This window comes from Conger conger, chromosome 10 (genome assembly GCF_963514075.1).
Source record: "Conger conger chromosome 10, fConCon1.1, whole genome shotgun sequence".
NCBI lineage: Eukaryota > Metazoa > Chordata > Actinopteri > Anguilliformes > Congridae > Conger > Conger conger.
In genome coordinates this window covers 47,497,758-47,520,006 of record NC_083769.1, presented here as the reverse complement: position 1 = coordinate 47,520,006, position 22,249 = coordinate 47,497,758, and the positions used below count along the sequence as shown (strand labels likewise).

General features: G+C 45.1%; 2 protein-coding genes across 3 annotated transcripts in view; one reads left to right on the top strand and one right to left on the bottom strand.

Annotated features, from left to right (window-relative positions):
- Positions 1 to 10,808, top strand: part of LOC133139137 (RING finger protein 207-like) — a 29,651-nt gene extending 18,843 nt beyond the window's left edge. For both annotated transcript variants that reach the window (XM_061258471.1, XM_061258472.1), the window contains exons 12-17: positions 3,374 to 3,551; positions 5,920 to 6,105; positions 6,898 to 6,949; positions 7,039 to 7,156; positions 9,260 to 9,352; positions 9,807 to 10,808. In XM_061258471.1, the coding sequence (XP_061114455.1) occupies positions 3,374 to 3,551; positions 5,920 to 6,105; positions 6,898 to 6,949; positions 7,039 to 7,156; positions 9,260 to 9,352; positions 9,807 to 9,972 (793 nt within the window). In that variant the 3' untranslated portion in view covers positions 9,973 to 10,808. The remainder of the gene's footprint in view (positions 1 to 3,373; positions 3,552 to 5,919; positions 6,106 to 6,897; positions 6,950 to 7,038; positions 7,157 to 9,259; positions 9,353 to 9,806) is intronic.
- Positions 10,809 to 12,948: 2,140 nt separating this feature from the next.
- On the bottom strand, positions 12,949 to 19,181 carry icmt (isoprenylcysteine carboxyl methyltransferase). Its single transcript, XM_061258473.1, has 5 exons — positions 18,958 to 19,181; positions 18,033 to 18,121; positions 17,178 to 17,347; positions 15,837 to 16,054; positions 12,949 to 15,137 (listed from the first exon to the last, which is right to left on the bottom strand). Exons 1-5 carry the CDS (start codon positions 19,174 to 19,176, stop codon positions 14,955 to 14,957), a joined length of 879 nt encoding a protein of 292 aa, XP_061114457.1. The 5' UTR covers positions 19,177 to 19,181; the 3' UTR covers positions 12,949 to 14,954.
- Positions 19,182 to 22,249: the final 3,068 nt, after the last annotated feature.

Below are 22,249 nucleotides of genomic sequence, written 5' to 3'. Positions count from 1 at the left end.
CCCCCTGTTAAAGCAGGTGTTTATCCTCCCTGCGGGGGTTTCGTGCGGGTCACGGCTGATTACCGCGGCTTTGGCAGACTCTAGCCCGGACTTCCAGGAAGCGGCGTTATCGGATGCCAGTTCCCGCGCCTCTCTGCTCAGAAATCCACCAGCGGCCTTGCAGACAGACACGTGCACACTTTACCCGGCACCGTTTAACAAGCGCAGCGCGCTGGGAAACAGCACACGCCCGCAGGGTGGGAACTGTCAACGCCAGCACGGAAAGACTCTGAGAGATTTTGTTTTCCTTTATTTATTTTTCCTACTTGGATCTGAAATTCGGACTATGATGTCTCACCCCAGCATGGTGTAATGCTACCCCCCTCGGGCACAGGGGGCGCTGTAGCTAAAGCCACAGCATTCCTCTTGATACCTACCTGCAAGCCAATGGCTGTTCTCCCACAGCACTCTCTGCACTCTCAGAAATAATGGAATGAAAAGTGTCTAAATTGCCTAAAAAACGAATCGCCGTATAGGTGCATAACACTGTACCCCATAGCCAGCTATACAGTATAACTAATTTGTACCTTTTTTTGCTTAGAAAATGTACTCATTTGTACCCAAAGAGAACATTACTGTACTTTCAGGGTACATTTAGCACATGGATCTCATCACGGCTACACCGTGGTTTTATACCGCCAACTGTCCGGGTCTCAGTCCGGTACCTCTCTGCCGCTGTCCCACAGACATGCTCAGGTCACAGCAGAACCATTTTAATGTGCTTCTGAATAATTGATATCAGTGCTGCCATGGTAAATATTCACAGACTCCTCATTTCGCCCCCAGGACACCGTACAGTATCTCTCAGCCACACCAGCCAGAGATCTTTATCATCTTTAATTACTGCCAATAAACACCTGGGCCTGTGTGGTACAGTGCTCTCCCGTCACTGGGTAATTGCGTTTAGCAGATGGGCTCGGCCTGAGTGACTTACACAGCTTGTGTTCTTTACAAACGATCCATTGAAACAGCTGGATCTCCGCTGGCGGCGTTCAGACGCTGAGATGAAGGTACAGCAGCGGTGCCCTCGCTGTGAATCAAAACCGCGCTCAGCTCCCTCGACATTAAGCTACGCTCCCACCCTCAGCAGAACGAGGTGTGGATGGATGTGGGGTGGCAGTACAGAAAGTGGCACGGTAGAGGAGATTTGTATATGGAGTGGGCTGCACTATATAGGCCAGGGGTAGGTAAGTCCGTTGGTAAGTGTTAGAGTCGGTCCTGGTTTTCGCTCCATCCAAACCTATGACAACAGAACTGGACTCATTTTAATCGATCAGATTTAATGAATGCTGGAGGCATTTTCACCATTCACAATATTCAGGCTCAGACTTTAGATTATCCGTCAAACTCTCGTTAAAAAGCTGAGGCGGAATAAAAATAGGAAATGTCACTGATACTCCAGGGCCTTGCCAGTTTCGGTTGTCCAAGAGTTACAGAAATATTTATATTTTAGTTTAACTCACAGATTTGACAGTGCATCGCTTGAGAATCGAACCGACATACTTGTAGTTATGAGACCGGTCACCTATCGCTCATGCTATAGACTACAGTCACATGAAGGGCGTATGACGTATTCCCCCCCAAAGTGAGCAGCACCAACCATTGCCATTTCATCACCCCCCCCCCCCTTTCTCTCCTGTCCTGTCCTGTCCATGGAGACACGTGTGCCACTCACCAATTTTCCACAGGAAATACCCAGCCGTTCTTAGCTCTGTCTCTGACCCACTGCCGCCAGCCCATTGGCCAGATTCAGAGTGGGAGGGGCCGGCGGCCCTGTACTCTGTACACTATTTTTATCAGAATTTCACAGAACTCTCCAGGATTCATCTCGCAGGCAGGGGCAGCACACGGGGTGAGGGGCGTCGGGGGCAGGACACCGGGGCACTTTATTCCACGTAAAGGGCGTCACGCTCCGTGCCAATGTCTTAAATTGGTAGTGGCTGTGGGAGGGAAAGCAGATGTGTGTGTGTGTCGGTGGACGGCAGACGGGTCCAGGGAAGGGAGTAGGTCAGTCTCCTGGTCGGGTTAAGGATTGTGTGTCTCGCTGCAAAGTCCCAAATCCCGGCTGGCTCACATAGCACCGGCAAAAGAGAACTCACCTCAACACCAAGGTAATATCACACCCTTTCCTCTTCTTTATTTGGTGGATATATTAATTTAGTTTGACAATTTAGTCAACCAACTACCAGCTGCTTCAAAACCCTAGCTTGAGCTGGGCTTTTTTCAGCAGGGCCTGCATTCCTCTTAACCCATCATCCAGGTTGTCTGTGTCTAGTTAAAATGGAGTTGTATCTTTCATTCAATTTTGTCACATCACAACCGGTTTCCACGGACTGCTATAGTGTCCAACTGTGGCAGCTTGTGAACCGTTTTTTTTACTGATTCTCGGTGTGAGGGTGAAGTGTGTTATGGAAGCCAAAGACACTTACTGTACAGTGCAGTCAATGTTGTTCCAGACTGTCCAAATACATACGGACTGCACTGTTTTTGAAGTTGACTTCAGCGGACTGTGCTAGCAAAAGTACATAAGGTCACACTTTACAATAAGGTTGTAAACATTAATTTACATGTAGTTGTTAACATGAATTAATGATGTAACTTTTCCTTAGTTAATGCCTTGGTTAACAACTAACTAAAGTATTTGTTACATGATATGTATACATTAGCAAACCATAGGATGAACTAGTAACTTGGTAACTAGTAACAATGACGTTTTCATTCCAATATGAATTTGCAATAACTAATTTTGTTGCGAACATGAATTCACAAATGCATTAGCAGAGCTGTACAGATTAACTTCTCAGTAGTAGTTAAAACTACTTCAGTTCATGCCAATTCGTGGAACCTTATCCCAAACTACTCTTTCCGGGAGTGAATGCCGGTGGGAGTCCGGCGTTCCCTGGAGCGGGTCGCTCCTTTGGGAGTGACCTTGTGGTGGGGCGGCTGCTTCCCGGTACGCACGGCAGAGCGGACTCGCCGTTCCGCTGGGAATTCCTGGAATTCCTGGACCCCGGCTCCCAACAACAGCGCTGTTATCTTTAGGTTACAGGCTCAGCGAGGTGCGAGCGTGCCGTAATCTCCGGACAGGTGCACAGCTGGGCGAAACGGCCGAATCTCCCCAAATCATCGCCCAGTCAACACCGACCCTAGCGGTTAAACTGTGCTGTAAAACCTGAACCCTGAACGTCAAACGAAAATGATCGAGAAAAAAAATCTAATCAAAATTTTTCATTCTAATTGTATCCTGCACTTCAGTGCAAAACGCTCGTCTTATTAAAGAAACAAAAGTTTTTTGGCTAATACCAGTCTCTCTTCTTCACCCCCCCTTCTGTAGCCTCCAGTGTTCCCTCTCTGCACCCTGCCACTCCCCCTCCACCATTGACATGTCCCTGGGCTCCTCCGCGGTACGCAAGCCCACCTCCCACCGCTACATCAGCACCAAGGTCCTGCTGGCCGATGGCGGGGAGACACCGTTCGCCGAGCACTGCCGCAACTACGAGAACAGCTACAAGGTGAGTATCTAACTACGAGAACAGCTATAGGGTGAGTATCTAACTACGAGAACAGCTATAGGGTGAGTATCTAACTACGAGAACAGCTATAGGGTGAGTATCTAACTACGAGAACAGCTATAGGGTGAGTATCTAACTACGAGAACAGCTATAGGGTGAGTATCTAACTAAGAGAACAGCTATAGGGTGAGTATCTAACTAAGAGAACAGCTATAGGGTGAGTATCTAACTACGAGAACAGCTATAGGGTGAGTATCTAACTACGAGAACAGCTATAGGGTGAGTATTCACACTATGAACAGCTACAAGGTGAGTATCTAACTACGAGAACAGCTATAGGGTGAGTATCTAACTAAGAGAACAGCTATAGGGTGAGTATCTAACTAAGAGAACAGCTATAGGGTGAGTATCTAACTAAGAGAACAGCTATAGGGTGAGTATCTAACTACGAGAACAGCTATAGGGTGAGTATCTAACTACGAGAACAGCTATAGGGTGAGTATCTAACTAAGAGAACAGCTATAGGGTGAGTATCTAACTACGAGAACAGCTATAGGGTGAGTATTCTAACTACGAGAACAGCTATAGGGTGAGTATTCTAACTACGAGAACAGCTATAGGGTGAGTATCTAACTACGAGAACAGCTATAGGGTGAGTATCTAACTAAGAGAACAGCTATAGGGTGAGTATCTAACTACGAGAACAGCTATAGGGTGAGTATCTAACTACGAGAACAGCTATAGGGTGAGTATCTAACTAAGAGAACAGCTATAGGGTGAGTATCTAACTACGAGAACAGCTATAGGGTGAGTATCTAACTACGAGAACAGCTATAGGGTGAGTATCTAACTACGAGAACAGCTATAGGGTGAGTATCTAACTACGAGAACAGCTATAGGGTGAGTATTCACACTATGAACAGCTACAAGGTGAGTATCTAACTACGAGAACAGCTATAGGGTGAGTATCTAACTAAGAGAACAGCTATAGGGTGAGTATCTAACTAAGAGAACAGCTATAGGGTGAGTATCTAACTAAGAGAACAGCTATAGGGTGAGTATCTAACTACGAGAACAGCTATAGGGTGAGTATCTAACTAAGAGAACAGCTATAGGGTGAGTATCTAACTAAGAGAACAGCTATAGGGTGAGTATCTAACTACGAGAACAGCTATAGGGTGAGTATCTAACTACGAGAACAGCTATAGGGTGAGTATTCACACTATGAACAGCTACAAGGTGAGTATCTAACTACGAGAACAGCTATAGGGTGAGTATCTAACTAAGAGAACAGCTATAGGGTGAGTATCTAACTAAGAGAACAGCTATAGGGTGAGTATCTAACTAAGAGAACAGCTATAGGGTGAGTATCTAACTAAGAGAACAGCTATAGGGTGAGTATCTAACTAAGAGAACAGCTATAGGGTGAGTATCTAACTAAGAGAACAGCTATAGGGTGAGTATCTAACTACGAGAACAGCTATAGGGTGAGTATTCACACTAAGAGAACAGCTACAAGGTGAGTATCTAACTACGAGAACAGCTATAGGGTGAGTATTCACACTAAGAGAACAGCTACAAGGTGAGTATCTAACTACGAGAACAGCTATAGGGTGAGTATTCACACTAAGAGAACAGCTATAGGGTGAGTATTCTAACTACGAGAACAGCTATAGGGTGAGTATTCACACTAAGAGAACAGCTATAGGGTGAGTATTCACACTAAGAGAACAGCTATAGGGTGAGTATTCACACTAAGAGAACAGCTATAGGGTGAGTATTCTAACTACGAGAACAGCTATAGGGTGAGTATTCACACTAAGAGAACAGCTATAGGGTGAGTATTCACACTAAGAGAACAGCTACAAGGTGAGTATCTAACTAAGAGAACAGCTATAGGGTGAGTATCTAACTAAGAGAACAGCTATAGGGTGAGTATCTAACTAAGAGAACAGCTATAGGGTGAGTATTCACACTATGAACAGCTACAAGGTGAGTATTCAAACTATGAACAGCTATGGGGTGAGTATTCAAACTATGAACAGCTATAGGGTTAGTATTCATACTAAGAACAGCTACAAGATGAGGATTCAAACTAAGAACAGCTACAAGATGAGGATTCAAACTAAGAACAGCTATAGGGTGAATATTCATACTATGAACAGCTATAGGGTGTGTGAGAATTAACAGCTGTAGGGTAAGTGCTGTAACTCTCCTGGGTCTGTGATTGTCTTGTAAGCACCAATAACTATAGGTGAGTACTGCAACTGAGGACAGTTTAAGCAAGTTGTCACTCACCTCCCGCTGGTTGTCAGTCAGGAAACAGCTTGATCTTGCATGTTCATGTAGAGTGTGACTCTCTGCCCAGACTCTGCAGACAGAGATCCAGAAGCTGAAGGACCAGGTGCAGGAGATCCACCGGGACCTGACCAGGCACCACTCCCTCATCAAGACCGACACCATGAGCGAGATCCTGGAGAGGTCCCTGCACATGGACGGCGAGATTGAGTCCGAGTACACCTCAGTGGAGCTGATGAGGGCCATGTTTGAGGAGGTGAGGAACACAGGAGACCCTTATAGACATGTCTAAGGACCTGACAATCAGAGGGGACAGGAGGAGATTATCAGTAGCTTTTTTGAGGAGATGGGGAGTACAGGAGATTCCAACTCAAGATAGTTGAAACAGCTAGTACCTGGTTGGTCAGTTCAGACCAGCTCCCACAGGTACAAGCTGTGTTGTGAAACAGCTGGTAGCTGGTAATTTCAAGCTGGTCAAAACTGGATTTTAACAGAACACAGTCCTGCTAAAAAAACAGCTGGTTTTCAAAAGCTGATAGCTGTTTTACCAGTTCAGACCAGCTCCTAACTTAACATGGTTTAGCTGGTCGACCAGTTCAGACCATCTCCAAGTTTGACATGGTTTGACCCACTCAAGCTATGCTTTCAAACAGCTGGTAGCTGGTTGACCAGCTCATACCTAGCTTAGCTAGACCAGCTTATGACCAGCTTGGTCATGCTGGTTGACCAGAGCATACCCAGCTAGACCAGATTCATGAGCAGCTTGACCAGCCCAATTCACAAACTGGCCAATCTGGCATAGTAGGATTTTACAGCAGGGAGGAGATTCCTTTAGATATGTCTGAGGACCTGAAATTAGAGGGGGCAGAAGGAGATCAGGGCCATGTTTGAGGAGCAGAGTGGGGAAGGGTTTAGGGGGGTATCCGAGGGGCAATTCAATGGGGCAGAACAGCAACAGCGGGAGAAGCCTTCTTATTGGTTTTGCCAAGTACCATGTCATTACGTTTAACAGGCTCAGTGTGACTGTTATATCACCTTCCCCCTGTAGATCTGGGAAGAGACGTTCCAGAGGGTGGTGAACGAGCAGGAGATCTACGAAGGTAAGAGGGGAAGCTGGACACATGGATCGTTGAAGTGTTGGAAGTGTTGGAAGACGTTCCTTGACGTCGCGATGGCTTTGCGTCTCCAGCACAGCTCCACGACCTGCTGCAGCTGAAGCAGGAGAACAGCTATCTGACCACCATCGCCCGGCAGATCGGACCCTACATCCGCTCCATCGCCAAGGTTAAGGAGCGCCTGGAGCCCAGGTAGCCGTCGCTGTCACCTTCCAAGGCAGTCATAATCCTTTTACCACTTACTGCAGCGCAAACCGACATCGGTGGCTATGACAGGTTCTACGGAATGATTACGATTTATATAGCATAAGCCTGTGAATGTTGATGAATGGTTATAAGGTTGGGTATAGAGTATAAGGCTTAATAAGACATCACATACTGTACACTACTGTGCAAACGTCTTAGGCACCTGTATAACATTCTGTACAGATAAGATTCTTCCAAAAATAATTCAATGAAAGGTAAACGTACTATACATTTTACACTACATTTTAGTAATTTGGCAGAATAGTTAAAAGCTGAATCAAATCAATATTTATTGTGACCACCCTTCGGCGTTAAAACTGCATCAGTTCTCTGAGATGGCCAACGCTGTCCTGCAGTTCTGTAAGACAATCAGCAGGGAGGTTGCTCCAAGCATGTTGGAGAACTTGCTACAGTTCTTCTGCAGACTGTGGTTGGCTCCTTGCTTCTCAGACAGCCTTGATGTAAAAAGTAGTCAATTGCTTACAGTAATATGTTACGTTTTTAAATTAAATACACAAATGTCTTTAATCTTTTGGAAAATGAATATTTGGAAATCTCAAATGTGTTATTTTATACTAACACACACAAAAAAAATAAGCATATATATATATAATAAAGTCTAGGGTGCGAAGACTTCTGCACAGTACTGTATGTCTACATGAGATCCACCAACTGCTTTGCACTTTGTTACATGTGTCTGTAGCAAATGAATATAAAGGCAATACTCCTTTTACCACTGGAGGTTGAAAGCACACCTTTTCATTTTATTAATTAGCCTAGTATCCAGGGAAACCACATAGATTACACATCCAATATTTGCTGAAGCAAATCTCGTTAAGCGCCCACTGCAATGACAGCCACACGCAGTAGCCATACCTCAGGATCACATCTATTTATTCCGTCGGTTACAAGTGCTATTAAAGTCGCCAATATGCTACAATGACACCCACAGTTCCTCACTCATAAAAAAAACACTTCTTATGATTACAAACCATCCCTATGCCCAAGAGACAATGTTAAAAAAAGAGCTGGAGAATGGGGGTGGGGAGTGGGCACTGGGCTCTCGGGACTGGAGTGTGTGTGTGTGTGTGTGTGTGTGTGTGAGAGCAAGGTCAGTTTCTCACAGAGGATCCCAGTTTGTTCCAGCATTTCCCAGAAGGCCACTCTCCCTCCTCCCCCCTCTCAGTTTCGGCCGTTACGGACGCCTGGGGTGCGCTACCTCAGCCTTAATTACGAGTTTTTCCGCACGGTAATTTACCGCAGCCTGTGCGGTAATTGTACGGCAGTAAAATTTACTGATAAATTAAGCAGGTTATTGCTCCGCGTGGCGGTAACTGAAACGCCGTAAAAAGGCGGCGGTAAATTACGGTTATGGCTGTGCGCTCTGAAGTGTTGGAGGTGGATCCTGTCTGCATTACAGTGCATTACTGTGTAGTGTATGTAAAATAGTCTGCGTGGCACGCAATAGGCCATGAATTCTGAACATTCAACAGAGAGAGAGAGAGAGAGAGAGAGAGACATGCTCTTTATATCATTTGCATTCAAAATTGCACACGATTGGAAAGATTGGAAATTCGTTAGGCAATCAACAGCACATGCATCACATTCTTACACGCGTGATCGTGTGACATTAATGCATTTAGTAGACACTCTTTCCTGAGCAACTGTCATTCTTTCAGCGCAATCAGTGCATACGGCTGGACATTTACTTCAATAATTTGGATCGAGTGCTCAAGGGTACCCGTCAGATGGCCCAGTTCCCTAACCATTATACTACGCTCTCAGAAATAAAGTGGCAGTGGAGGTACATTTTTGTTCTTCAAGGATCAAATTTTCCAAATGTACCCTGAAAGTATATGAAACTTACGTACTTTCCAACCAAAAATAAGTACGTTTTCCAAGCAAAAATGGTACAAATTAGTTACATATCGCTGGCTAGAGGCTTACATTTTCTGTACCTGTACGGGTACCAGTCAAGCATTTGTACCTCTTTAGGCACTTTTTGTACCGTTATAACTGGCTTTGTGAACTGTTTGGCCCCCCTGACAGGCTGAAGGAACCCAAGGAGCTGATGGATGACCGCACTGAGACCATGCTGAAGATCTACGAGGACTCCAGCATGGGCACTGAGACCCAGCACAGGCAAGCCTGTCTCTACATTTCTCTATTTAATGCTCACCACTTTTTTTTTCTCCTCCGTTTGGAGTGCCTCGCCAGGCTTAAATGGTCCTTCGAGACGCATGCAACGCATGCTCACCTTGATCAGTGAATTATCTAGCTGGTTACCACTGTTGAGAAATGCAACACAAATGTTTGCTTGACTCTATATCGCCTCCAGTGGTCAAACTATGTACTGTAGAAATAGATATGTAACAAAGCCATTGAAGGTCATGAACTTGGAATGGGAAATATTTCAAAACAAGATTAAAAAGAAAAAATATAGTTAGTTAGGGACTTCATAACCCATAAGAGGGCCGTAAGCCTTACTTCTAGAATCGGTTACTGCTAGGCTATTGTCTGCAATTATAGCAATGCATCTGTCACAGTTTGAAGCACCGGTTGTGTTTGCGGTCTCACTCGTTGTTTACTTACGCAGGAACGACCTGGCTTGCGTAGCAGATGACAACCGCGAGAAGCTCTTGGACAACCGCTCGCTCAACATCCTGTCCGATGAGAGCGCGCTAATGAGCAAGGATTTCTATTGGACGGGGAAGCCGAAGAACACCACCGAGACGCCCAATCGCAAAGAACTGCCACTATAAATCCAAGCAAAAAAAAGAAGGGTCATTTTTTTAACACAGCGCCACCTAGGGGTACCAAGACTTGTACGTTCCCCTGGGACAATGGCTGTTTGCTCATGACTGAACAGCTGGAGCACAAAACTGGCTGGATTGTCTTCAAATACTGTCAGATGAACACAATAACGCACAAGACTAAGACTGCCCGGTAAAAACTTATATTCATCTGGGTCTCTAGGATCAAAGATCATAATAAATGCATCCATAGCCCACCAGAACTGTATCAGTTTTCATGTCACGGTTTAATCCATTCTCAGTAAGTGCCTTCACAAAACTGATCAACTCTCAAAGAGGAATTTAATCTGACGGCTTGGATTCCTTCAGAAGGTCCTCACCAGGCCAAGGAAAAGACTGCAGATCTGTATTCAGCTATCAAGGACTCGTGAAAGAGTCGTGTTCTAATGGAATAAATGTTTTACTATGAAATATGTATGTTGTCTATACGCTAGAGTATACTGTAAGATTATGCCGAAAAGTGTTAAAAATGAATCTATCTATATAGTGGTGTACATTCTGCGGTACGGCAGTAGGATGTAAGGAAGGGAGGTAAAATGGGTTAAGGTCTGGATATCCAAAGGAAATTAATAAATGTATGAATCTGTGTACTATTCAGTGTAACCCGAGGGTTTTCATTTCAGAAAGAATTCAAAATGTGTGTGTGTGTGTGCGCGTGTATATGGGTGTGTTAAACCGCGCAGTTCATATCATTCAAAACAATTTCACCGATTCAAGCAAGTTTATTTAAGTACAGTATATGCCCCCAACCCATGAACCTTTAATAAAGTGCAATACATGAGTATAAAAACAATTCAACTCTGCTCAATACAGTGAATGTGTATAATCAAATCTGAAGATAAAGATAAAGGTTTTTTTGTTTTTTTTCAAAAGCTGGAATGTGAACAGCATGATCCCACACATTCAATAACTTTCATTTCCCCCCCCCCAAGAGCCTCAAATGTAAAACCAGAGAAAACCAGATTTTATCAGATTAAAGCAGATTTAATCAGATTAAACCAGAGAGAACCAGAGGGAACTAGAGTAAACCAGAGTAAACTGCATAATGAGTAAACCAATGATAGACCTTCCAGATTAATTACTGTTCTTTCAATGGAGGCTGAATTAAACCTATGACTAAAAGTGGCATCGACTCCTTGCCACTTCACCATTAAAGCAGTGGTCCTCTCTCCAGGTGTGCTGGATTCGTGTTTTCACCGACACACCAGCAACCGACTCAGGCCCAGGAAACCAGGTGAGCGGAGTTAATTGATCAGTTAAAGCAGTTAATCGCACAGCTAAGTGCCGAGTAATGAAACAATGAAACGATGTTAACAATGAAAGCCGGCGCACCCCGGGGCTCTCCAGGACCAGGAGTGAAGACCTCAGTACACCCTGAGCCTCTCCAGGACCAGGAGTAAGGACCCCAGCACACCCTGCAGCTCTCCAGGACCAGGGGTGAGGACCCCAGCACACCCTGCAGCTCTCCAGGACCAGGAGTGAGGACCCCAGCACACCCTGCAGCTCTCCAGGACCAGGAGTGAGGACCCCAGCACACCCTGCAGCTCTCCAGGACCAGGAGTGAGGACCCCAGCACACCCTGCAGCTCTCCAGGACCAGGAGTGAGGACCCCAGCACACCCTGCAGCTCTCCAGGACCAGGAGTGAGGACCCCAGCACACCCTGCAGCTCTCCAGGACCAGGAGTGAGGACCCCAGCACACCCTGCAGCTCTCCAGGACCAGGAGTGAGGACCACTGAAGCGTCAGCGTTTCTGCCAGACTCGGCCTCCGTTCCTCAGCTGGGTTCAGTGCACAGCCAGAGCAAAGCCAAGAGAGGAAAATGGAGAGGAATAGTGGAAAAACAATGTCTGAGCAGGGGTGTGGCGTGACAGACACGGAGATCCCATCCAAATGACGTGAGTCAGCCATGCTTTTAAAGATCAGCAGGTCTGCAAAACTTATTGCTCCAGTAGCACCCCCACCACCCCCCACCCCCAACTGTGATGCTATTAAGACAAAATGGAGGGATTACTTTGACAACACTAATATGTTCAAACCAGCGAGCAGTTTGTTAGCAATGTCAGCACAGACATCGCCATACCTGATCATAAATGACATCAAGACAGTGAGCCAAAGTTGAGTTGGTGAGATTAATTCTTTACTTTGCATTGCTCTCCGAGAATCTAAAATGGCTCCGATAATTTTTTATCATTATGGCGAGAACCCAGCCAGCAGCTGCTACATCAGTTTCACGTGCAGTCCTTTGAATTGTCGGGCAGTGTTGAAAGCCTTTGAGAGACCACAGAAATGTTTTGGCTTGTAAGCTGACTAAATGATAAAAAATAAAATAATTGGTTATTTAGCTGACGCTTTTTTACCAAAAGCGACTTAGAGTTGATTAGACTAAGCAGGGGACAATCCCCCCCCCTGGAGCAATGTGGGGTTAAGGGCCTTGCTCAAGGGCCCGGCGGCTGTGCGGATCTTATCGTGGCTACACCGGGACTTGAACCACCGGCCTTCCGGGCCGCAGGCATGTAGCTCCAGGTGCCGTGTGCCCTGTGAGATAGAAGGTTGTCTGGTATCACTGGGAGACTAGTGAGCAGGTCGCTACCCGTCCTCATCACAGCACACAATAACGGAAGCACACATTTTCAAGTCAACGTGCGCCATCAACAAAATCAACGCGCGTACAATATAAAATAGCAGCCGCCTAACTCTCAATAAAGAGGTATTTCAGATGAATAAGAACTCAACCGTAAATATTATTTGAGTATCACGTGCAACAGAACACTACGGCTTAAAAGCAGTCTCTCTAAATATAAATACTGGGAATAAAATGTGTACTTTGATTGTCACCATTCACACTTGATATTTAAAGGCAAACTGAGACCTGATGTCCTGTAGACTGAGCAGTGGACTGAGGGTGAGTGTCTCCACACGCCAAACTTCGCAAAGAACTGCAACTTTATTAGGTTGTTTTACTTTCATCTTTAACTTGTGATTCTAAGCAAGCAAGTAAGCCTTGTGTTAAATTTCTGACTCTCTGCACGCTGGTAATGCTACACTGCCACTCTGAACTCAAATTCTTTTCGGTAAAAACCCGTTACAAAAACAAAGTCCTGAGTTTAGAAACTCCCTACTTTCTTGTTACATTACATCATCTCTTTAACTGACAAAATATCTTGCAGATATTCTACTGTCTCACTTAACACTCATCATTCCAATTAAAGTGAGAACTGAATCCACTCACAAACGTGTTAGTTCACAGCAATTGAACACCACTAGCCAGAATAATAGTTGGATGCTTTCCTAAAGAATTAAAATATTTGAATGTGAGGGAAGTATTCATAATTTCAAACTGGTCATTTTGCACATGCTTCCCCACCACAACAATAATATTTTCATTTTTAAGTAATTTTTCATTCAGGGAATTACATCTGGGGCAAAAAAGAAATGTTTTTTTAAAAAAAACCTTACTTCAAGCCATAGTGTTTAAAAAACCAGTCAGAGAAATGACTGCATCTGTTCCAATAGCCACTGAATGGGCATCGTTTTTGCCTTCTACCCGAATCTCATGCGAACACATGCCAGATGATTGCAGGCATGGCCGTATTTTTAGGCGTACAGTAAAGAAAAATGAAAAAACAGTCAATCAGCTTGGCTCTCCAAATTTCCTATAATTCTTGGCATACTAAAATAAGACGGGTCCCAAATCCTCGAGCCCTCCGCCAAGTGTCATAATTGGACAGATGGCAGCACTGCAGACTGGAAGAAACTGAGGCAAAATGCAGTTTCGCAACGTTACCTTTTGCAAGCCTCAAGGACAAGGTTAGTCGTCGCGTAACTGTAAAAGTACAAATTCTCGGCTGAAAACGTATTGATGACGCGCAAGATTACGCGGCTAATAGCAGCCGATTGCTGTCAATCAACAAGGGGAAGCGAGAAACCGCACACTGCAAAGTAAAGCTACGCTTAAGATTGAACAATCTTATGATCAAATGCAGGGGCATGTAACTTCAGCAGTCCCGAGACTCAACACAAGTACAGGTAAGTTGATTGAGATTGATACGACATTGGTTTCTTGCAATCTGATTGGTTCTAGCAAGTTTTACGAAGTGATGTTATTGGTCAAGAGTTGATTGCCATGTTCCAACTAGAGCCCCAGTTACACTTACTGATTCATCAGAAGAAGTACCTGCTCATTTCCTCGCTGAGTGTTAAGTTGATCAGGATCACAGTACCATAAAGGTTATAATCCTAACATTTTAGCAGCGGAGGAGAAAACCTGACTTTGTCTCCCCCTATGGATGGAAGACCAAAATGCAATCAAGCATTGAAAAAACAATCCTGACAATAACAGCTACAGGTTAGTGAGCACCTCCAGACTGACTGTTACTTACCCACAATTGGGTTGAACGTGGAGTGGGGAGGGGCACAAGACAGATGGAATCATGGGAAACTGAGTTCTACGTGTACACAGACATGAACAGTGGCTAAGGCGTCATAAATTCGTTTCAATTAACTTGAGTAAACAATCGCAGCAGCATTACCCACAATCTTTACAGACAGCTGAGGAATAAACGGAATACTGTCTTTTAGAAATCAAAAGGAGATATATGTAGAATTGGGGAAACGACAGCAAAGAACACCCCATCCTTGTGAAAACAGGAAATGCTAAACGAACAGGCGATTGAAGAGTGACAGACAGACGGTGGTCTGAGGGCCGTGGCGTTTTCCCAGACAAGTCCGCCCGTCAAAAGGGGGCCAGGGGCCGGGGCTCTGTAGGGCACAGTGCGTGAGTGTCTCCACGTGCAGCGATGACCTCGGTCCTCCGGGCCACTAGGGGCAGGGCACGGCAGCAGCGCCCGGCTACCGGCCGGCTCACCACCCCAGTCTCGGGAGGATCCCCAGGTCGTGTTCTTCCCGTTTCCCCGACCGCGGCGTCGGGAGGATTAGGACCCGACCCGGATGCCCGTGATGAAGGGGAGGCCGGAGCGCACCCTGCGCTTGTACTCCACGTACTCCTCCCCGAAGAAGTGGATGAGCGAGATCTCCTCCTCCTCGATGCGCTCACGGAAGAAACGCCAGCTGGCCAGCGTGTAGGCCAGCACACACACAGGGTTGCACAGTAGGACCTGCAGGGAACACACACACACACACACACACAGCCTTCCTTTACACACTCGCAGGAACACACACTTACAAAGAATGTTGTGAGCACCATACTGGCACTAGACAAAGGAAGATGGGTAATCGCTTAGAACCGATTGGAATAAGACGAGCTAAATGAAATTCAGATGAACTGAATTCACTCTGAAAATACATGCCACATTCTACCTATTATCTTTCAGCCGAACTTATTAAAAAAAATAATAATAAAAATAGAAACGTAGTTTACAAAATAACAAGTGTATTTTTGCTCCTTCAGAAATTCTCCAAGGTATACTGGCAGGACAATGCAATATTTCAGTCCATTAGACTCAGGCACACTTATGTTTATGCATCTATTTGTCATATATACATCAAGATGTGTGCTTATGCTTGCGTGTGTGTGTGTGTATATGTGTGTGTGTGCATGCATGTGTGTGTGTGTGTGTGTATGTATGTATGTGTATTTGTGCTTGTGTGCGTCTATGTGTGTGCATGCATGTCTATGTGTGTGCATGTGAACGTGTGTGTGTGTGTATGCAGGTGTGTGTGTGCATGTGTAAGTGTGTGTGTGTGTGTGCGTGTGCGTGTGCGTGTGCGTGTGCGTGTGCGTGTGCGTGTGCGCGTGCGCGTGTGTGTGTGTGTGTGCGTGTGTGTGCGTAAGAGCACACCCAAAGTGCCAGTACCTGTGTGCCCATGCTCCAGCAGAACCAGCCCACGTAGGAGGGGTGCCGGCACCAGGAGTAGACCCCACTGGTGACCAGCACGTGGGACTGGGCCTTCTCGTTCTGGACGATGTGGTTGAAGTTGGACCCCGCCGTCAGCATGGCGGCCTTACGCAGGCCCTCCCCGAACAGAACCATCAGCAGGCCCGCCAAACTCAGCCAGCGGAGCTGCTTCAGGTCTGCACAGACACACAGCAGGGCAGGTACAAAGCCATCCGTTAGCAACAGCAGGGCAGGTACAAAGCCATCCGTTAGCAACAGCAGGGCAGGTACAAAGCCATCCGTTAGCAACAGCAGGGCAGGTACAAAGCCATCCTTTAGCACGCTCGCTAGCTTTCTATTTGCAAACATTATTACGCTTTGCTTATGGTTTTATTAAGTTAATTTATTTTAAATAATAATAATAATAATAATAATAATTATATTATTATTATTATTATTATTATTAATAATAATAATTGTAAATGAGGAGCCAGGTTGGGCTGAATGGCCTGTTATGAACTATGAACCTGAATATGGTCAAACCCTTTTTTATGTTTTTTATGTTTTATGTTTATGTTTATCCATCAAAAAAAGTTACACGCATCTTGCCCAAAGTTACAACAGAACAGCACTTCCTCCTCTTGGACTGGCCAAAGGTCCCAATACTTCTGTTAAACTCACTGTTTGCCCAGTGCTGGCCAAAAGCAGATGGGCTCCCCCTCTGAGCCCGGTTCTGCTCAAGGTTTCCTCCTGTTAGTCAGGGAGTTTTTCCTTGGCACTGTCACCCTAGACTCACTCTGAGGGGGTCTCAGGCCTGGGCTCCTTGTAAAGCTATTTTGTGACAATCCAGCTTTGTAAAAAGCGCTATACAAATAAAATTGAATTGAACTGAATTGTTATACTGACTTATATATTAACATTATTATATAATTGGCATTTGGCAGACACTCTTATCCAGAGCGACGTACAGTTGATTAGACTAAGCAGGAGACAATCCTCCCCTGGAGCAATGCAGGGTTAAGGGCCTTGCTCAAGGGCCAAACGGCTGTGTGGATCTTATAGTGGCTACACTGGGATTCGAACCCCCAACCTTGCCTGTCCCAGTCATTTACCTTAACCACTCCGCTACAGGCCGCCCCTGTATCAATCACACTCCGGCATAATCCTAACCACACAGAAGATTCACAAACTAAGCTTCCACATCCCATTAAAAAAAAAAAAAGGTTAGCTCACTGTAAATCCCGTGGGGCTTACAGAACATTTCTCGCTAGGAGGCTCTGCAGCCCTGAGCACGAAGGCTGGGGCCCCCGGCGGACTGACCTGGGATCAGCAGCTTCTCCACAATGAACTCCACCCAGGAGGAAGCGGCGGCCACCCGGTACTCCAGGCTGTGGTTGAGCAGGAAGGAGTCCAGAGACAGGCTCCGCGGGTTAATGATGGCCGTCACCAGGTACTCCGAGTAGTGGAAGAACGACAGGGAGCACATGTACCTGGACACACGGAGCACTGCGGCGTCAGCGAACGGTAAACGGTTGGCATTTATATAGCGCCTTTATCCAAAGCGCTGCACAATTGATGCTTCTCATTCACCCATTCATACACACACTCACACACACCGACGGCGATTGGCTGCCATGCAAGGCGCCGACCAGCTCGTCAGGAGCATTCGGGGGTTAGGTGTCTTGCTCAGGGACACTTCGACACAGCCCGGGCGGGGGATCGAACCGGCAACCCTCCGACTGCCAGACACTGCTCTTACTGCCTGAGCCATGTCGCCCCAATAGAACAGCTAATCGCCTGGCTGAACTCGAACCTATCGACTGAAAGCCACTGCCATTATTTTATGGCACAATGAAGGCCAATGTATGGAATTTAAGGGGGGACATGTCCCCTACACTTTTACAGATGTAACATAAACAAAACATAAACTTAATTAACATAAAACCCCCCGCCCCCACATCTGAAACTGAAATTCTGCCCTAGCCTACAATTAATGTTGTGCAAGGGCTTTTTCTTTTTCAACAAAACGACCAGAAACTGGCAGAGCCAATGGTAGTTTTACTTTCAACCATTAACATGGGTATCCTGAAAGGAAAAACTAGGCAGAATAAAATGGATATAAAGAAACAAAACAAGTGTTAACATGTCGTAGAGTTTTCTTAACCAGTTGCCTACCAGCCAAAGTGCGTCCACGTAGTCTGGCCAACGCTGATTAACAGGCCACACCCAAACGTGAATCCCAGGAAACAGGCTCGTACGGCAACCTGAGACACGGAGAGAGAGGGGGCTGATGAGAAAAGCTTAACACAGCGGTGGCCAATTCCGGTTCTGGAGGGCCGGTGTATATAGAGATTTATGTTTCCACAATTTAGCCTGGGTAAATAACGCAATTGGCCATCTACACCAACACTGGTTAACTTGTAGATTAGATCACAGATAAACTTCAGCTTCCGCTATCATTCATGCGCATACAAAAATGTCAGATGGCTTATAAATGTTAGGTCTAATTACATAATTAATGTCAGACGTTGGCATGAAAACCAGAAAGATATGGAGAGTTCAGAGAATCTGGATGTGATTTGTACCGACTCAACAACATACCCAATCATTCTTAGTCTAACGTTACAAGCTAGCAGGCATCTTTTTATCGCTGTCTCCAAGTTTACGATCTGTCAACGGTCGGTCGCACCACGTGCGGCGAGCTGTAGCGGGAGTGCATTAACTACCTATCGCTAACGAAAACAAAACTAACTTAAATTCAACATATGCAACTAGCCACGCTCTAACATCAAGCTGAGTTCGTGTGTCCGTTAGCATGCATAAGAAACTTAAACCATCTTATGGGATTCCCTGGAGCTAAACTGGTCAGAATTTATTAGCAGTAAGATGACAGATCCCTGACCCACATTCTAATAGGATCACACCTAATCGACAAACTGCCAGCAACACAACGCAAGGTAACATTTTCAAGTGTTCAACTTCGAAGGAATATTCGTGGAAACGATGAGGGGGTTGTTTAAACCCCGTGGATTGTAGTCAAGACCCAAACACCAGATAAACAAAAATGTAATTACTTGGGAAGTGTCAGCTATCCTCTTACCTGATAGAGTGGTCCTTTGTATATGAGTAGCAAGAAGCCATTAGCAACCGCAAGGTAGACTGCAATCGCTATTTTTCCCCTAATTCCAGTAAGATAGTCAAATACTAATTCAATGTGTGATCCTAGTGATACAATTAAAGGAATTATCACAAAACCTAACCCCAAAATAAAGCTTGTAATACTAACTCGCCCCTCCAACACTAACTTACTGCCTGCCATGTTGGAAACTGGGACTATGTTGAAGCATCGCGAGATTTCCAGCGTGACCAATAACTCCTCCCCCTCCTTGGTAAAGTTGGAGGTTGCTGTTCGAATCGGACAGAATCTTCACGTATTCGCGTTCACGTTGCACGGTTAACTTGGAAACAGGGACTGGAAGCTCAAATCTAGATGGTTAGGTTGTTGGAGGAAGTATCTTCAGCTCGGAGACAATATTATCCATCGGACCTCCTTGTCTGCAGCTTTAAAAATGTGATTTGGATACACTTGGTGGAAACTGTTAAGAATGAGCCAATCTTCAAATGCACTATTTAATTTTGTATTCAATTACAGAAGTGTGCAGAACAAAATCAGTTGTCCCAGGTTTGCATTGGCTTCAACCTAACTACCTGGTGATAGAATAATGAATCCCACCGGTTAAGATGCGACTGTGCATGTTCTGAATGGATATATTCACAGGATTTGGATAACGTTTTACCCTTGTTGTCTATTACCTATTAGCTGGTCTCTAACTCATTTCGGTCAGATACAGCCAGTAACTTCTGAGGCCACGAGGCCACGTTTTGCATAGTATAGTTTTACTACTTGGAAGGATTCGCCTACCGCAGACACCGTTTTGTTGTGTGATTGAATACCATGTTTTACAATTTTACACCTTAAATTAGTAGGCATTTTATATTCTTAACAACTAAGGAATTCCGAGCGGATTTATTGAGCATTGTGAATGTGCATTACGGTTCAATTCAAAGGAGAGTTCAGGGCATCATTCCCGTTTAATTGAACAAATTGGCAATAAATTTGCTGCTGCCACAAACACAGAGGGCTTCTTCGTGGCGCTCCACTGTAAACTTGCATTTTTATTTATTTATTTGATTTTAGCGTAAATGGTATCATTGGCATTTAATATGTATGTGTAATTATATCTTAAATGCCGATGAGATAAATATGAGGCAGTTGGTAACGGTATAAAAGGCCTTCCGTATGGCAATTTCAGTTGTTGCCGCCAGAGGGAGCCATGAGCAAAATAATACGTAGGTACAATAGGCTGTGTAAGCCAACTTCAAATGACTTCAAAGGTAAACTACATTGCAATTACTTTAGATTACGTTACGTTACAGTCATTTGGCAGACGCTCTTATCCAGAGCGACGTACAACAAAGTGCATACCCATAACCAGGGACATGTTTGCTGAAAACCCTAAAGGGAAGTACGGTTCCAAGTGCTAGAGTGATTAATAGCGGAATTTCATCAATCCGTTCAATATTTATTTGTTTATTTATTATTTATTTTACTACCATGACCGGTACTCCCACCATAAAATGAGTGTTTGATAAGGGTCCCTGTGCTCCTCCCTTCTCTAAAAACACAACAGCGCAGGTGAGCGCATTAGCTTCTGTCCGTCTGCCTGATAAATGCTCATCGCCTGGTCCCGTTTTCCCCTTCAGTACATTTGTTTGTGTCGGCTGTTTTCTCTGGAGCACAGCATACAGGGAGAGCAGTAGGCAGCCCACACCTGTACCACACACTCTCATCTCCTCCTCCCCTCCCTCTCTCTACTTCCACCGCTTCTTTAACCTTCAAATATTATTGAATGCCTTACACACAATGTGTGCGTGTGTGTGTCCTGGTTTAGACATAATGTAGGGCATAGATGCGTAGGTTTTGTATAGGTTCCGATCTCTCGAACTGAAGCATCATTATGGTTTTTTTTTTCCTTTTCAAAAATGATGGATATTCCAGTAGGTAATGCTTGAGTCTAGATTGAGGTAATTCTTCTATTGTCAATCCCAGAAATAGGCTGCCGTTTTGTCCTCCGCCGGCGAGTGTGTAAACACGGTTTTCCAAGCGGGCTCACCCACTCTGCCCCACAATTCCGTGTCGGGAAAAGCCGCAAGCAGGTCACGCGGCAACGCGCGAGAAAAGACGCGCGTCATAAATCACCGGCGCGCGGCGAGGGCCGCTGGCGAGGAGGGAAATGCCGCCGCGATCTGAGAAACCGCCAACGTTTAAAAATAGTGTCTCCTCCGTGTTAAAGGTCGCGCGGTTCACTCTCATTAAAAATCCATTTGTGAAAGCAAGGAAGGAATTCATTTATTAACACTTTGGCCTCTACCTCCCAGCGATAATAAATCATCTACCCCCTTGTAGCTCTCTGTTCAGAGCCTCACAACGTTATCACTCCCCTTTCAACCCCGAGACTGCAGCAGGGCTTCACGCCCACAGATCTCCTTTCCTCTCTGTAAATATATTTACTTCTGGAGCATTTCAGCAGTGGTGACGCCACTGTTCAAGACCTCCTTCCTTTCTGTAAATATATTTACTTCTCGAGCATTCCAGCAGTGGTGAAACCACCGTTCAAAGTCTCCTTTCCTCTCTGTAAATATATTTACTCCTCTAGCATTTCAGTTGTGGTGACGCCATCGTTCTCCCCAGCCTTGCACACCTCGCTGTCGGCTTTCACAGCACGTTCAGTCTGTGAGTAAACTGCTGTTATTCAATTAGCAGGCACAGTCAGACCTGATATGCAGATGCGGGGGGCCATTTTAACTCCAAGACTTGTCTTCCCTGGGTTCCTCCAGACAGCCCAACATCTTGATGTCAAAATAATTTAATGCGGGTTGTGGCCAGCCCTATAAGTAAGTTTCACAACAACATTTCAGTCCAACAATAGTTAGACATTTTGATGGATTTACTTGCTTTAGTCACCTGATTAAATTAAGTAATTAAGAGACTACATATATTTTCTCTCTTACATACTGTACAGATAGCTTGTTAGTAAAAAAAATGACATTGAATTAATTTGCTGTATGCAGAGCAGCTGAAATTGTGTCATTCATTATAAGATTTTCATTTGATATGACTTTCATTCTGTATCTCACACAGCTTGATGAGTTGAACTGAAATTGCTGGCTCAAGAGCACTTGAGCTGCACTTCCCCCTATGATGAATGCCTATAACCTGGGGATTCATGATAATATTAGGGTCTATTAGGAGTCAGGCAATGCTTTATATTTTAAAACAAACTCACCAGTATTGGCTGATGAAGTTAGATTACGGCTGACAAAATGCCCGG

What these genes read in the sequence shown, in the direction of transcription:
- icmt (XM_061258473.1), bottom strand. Translation starts at nt 19,176, where the DNA reads ATGGCAGGCAGTAAGTTAGTGTTGGAGGGGCGAGTTAGTATTACAAGC. An exon ending in GGAGAAGCTGCTGATCCCAG is followed by an intron (nt 16,055 to 17,177) that starts GTCAGTCCGCCG and finishes GTGTCTGTGCAG; the next exon opens with ACCTGAAGCAGCTCCGCTGG. An exon ending in GCTGGAGCATGGGCACACAG is followed by an intron (nt 15,138 to 15,836) that starts GTACTGGCACTT and finishes TGTTCCCTGCAG; the next exon opens with GTCCTACTGTGCAACCCTGT.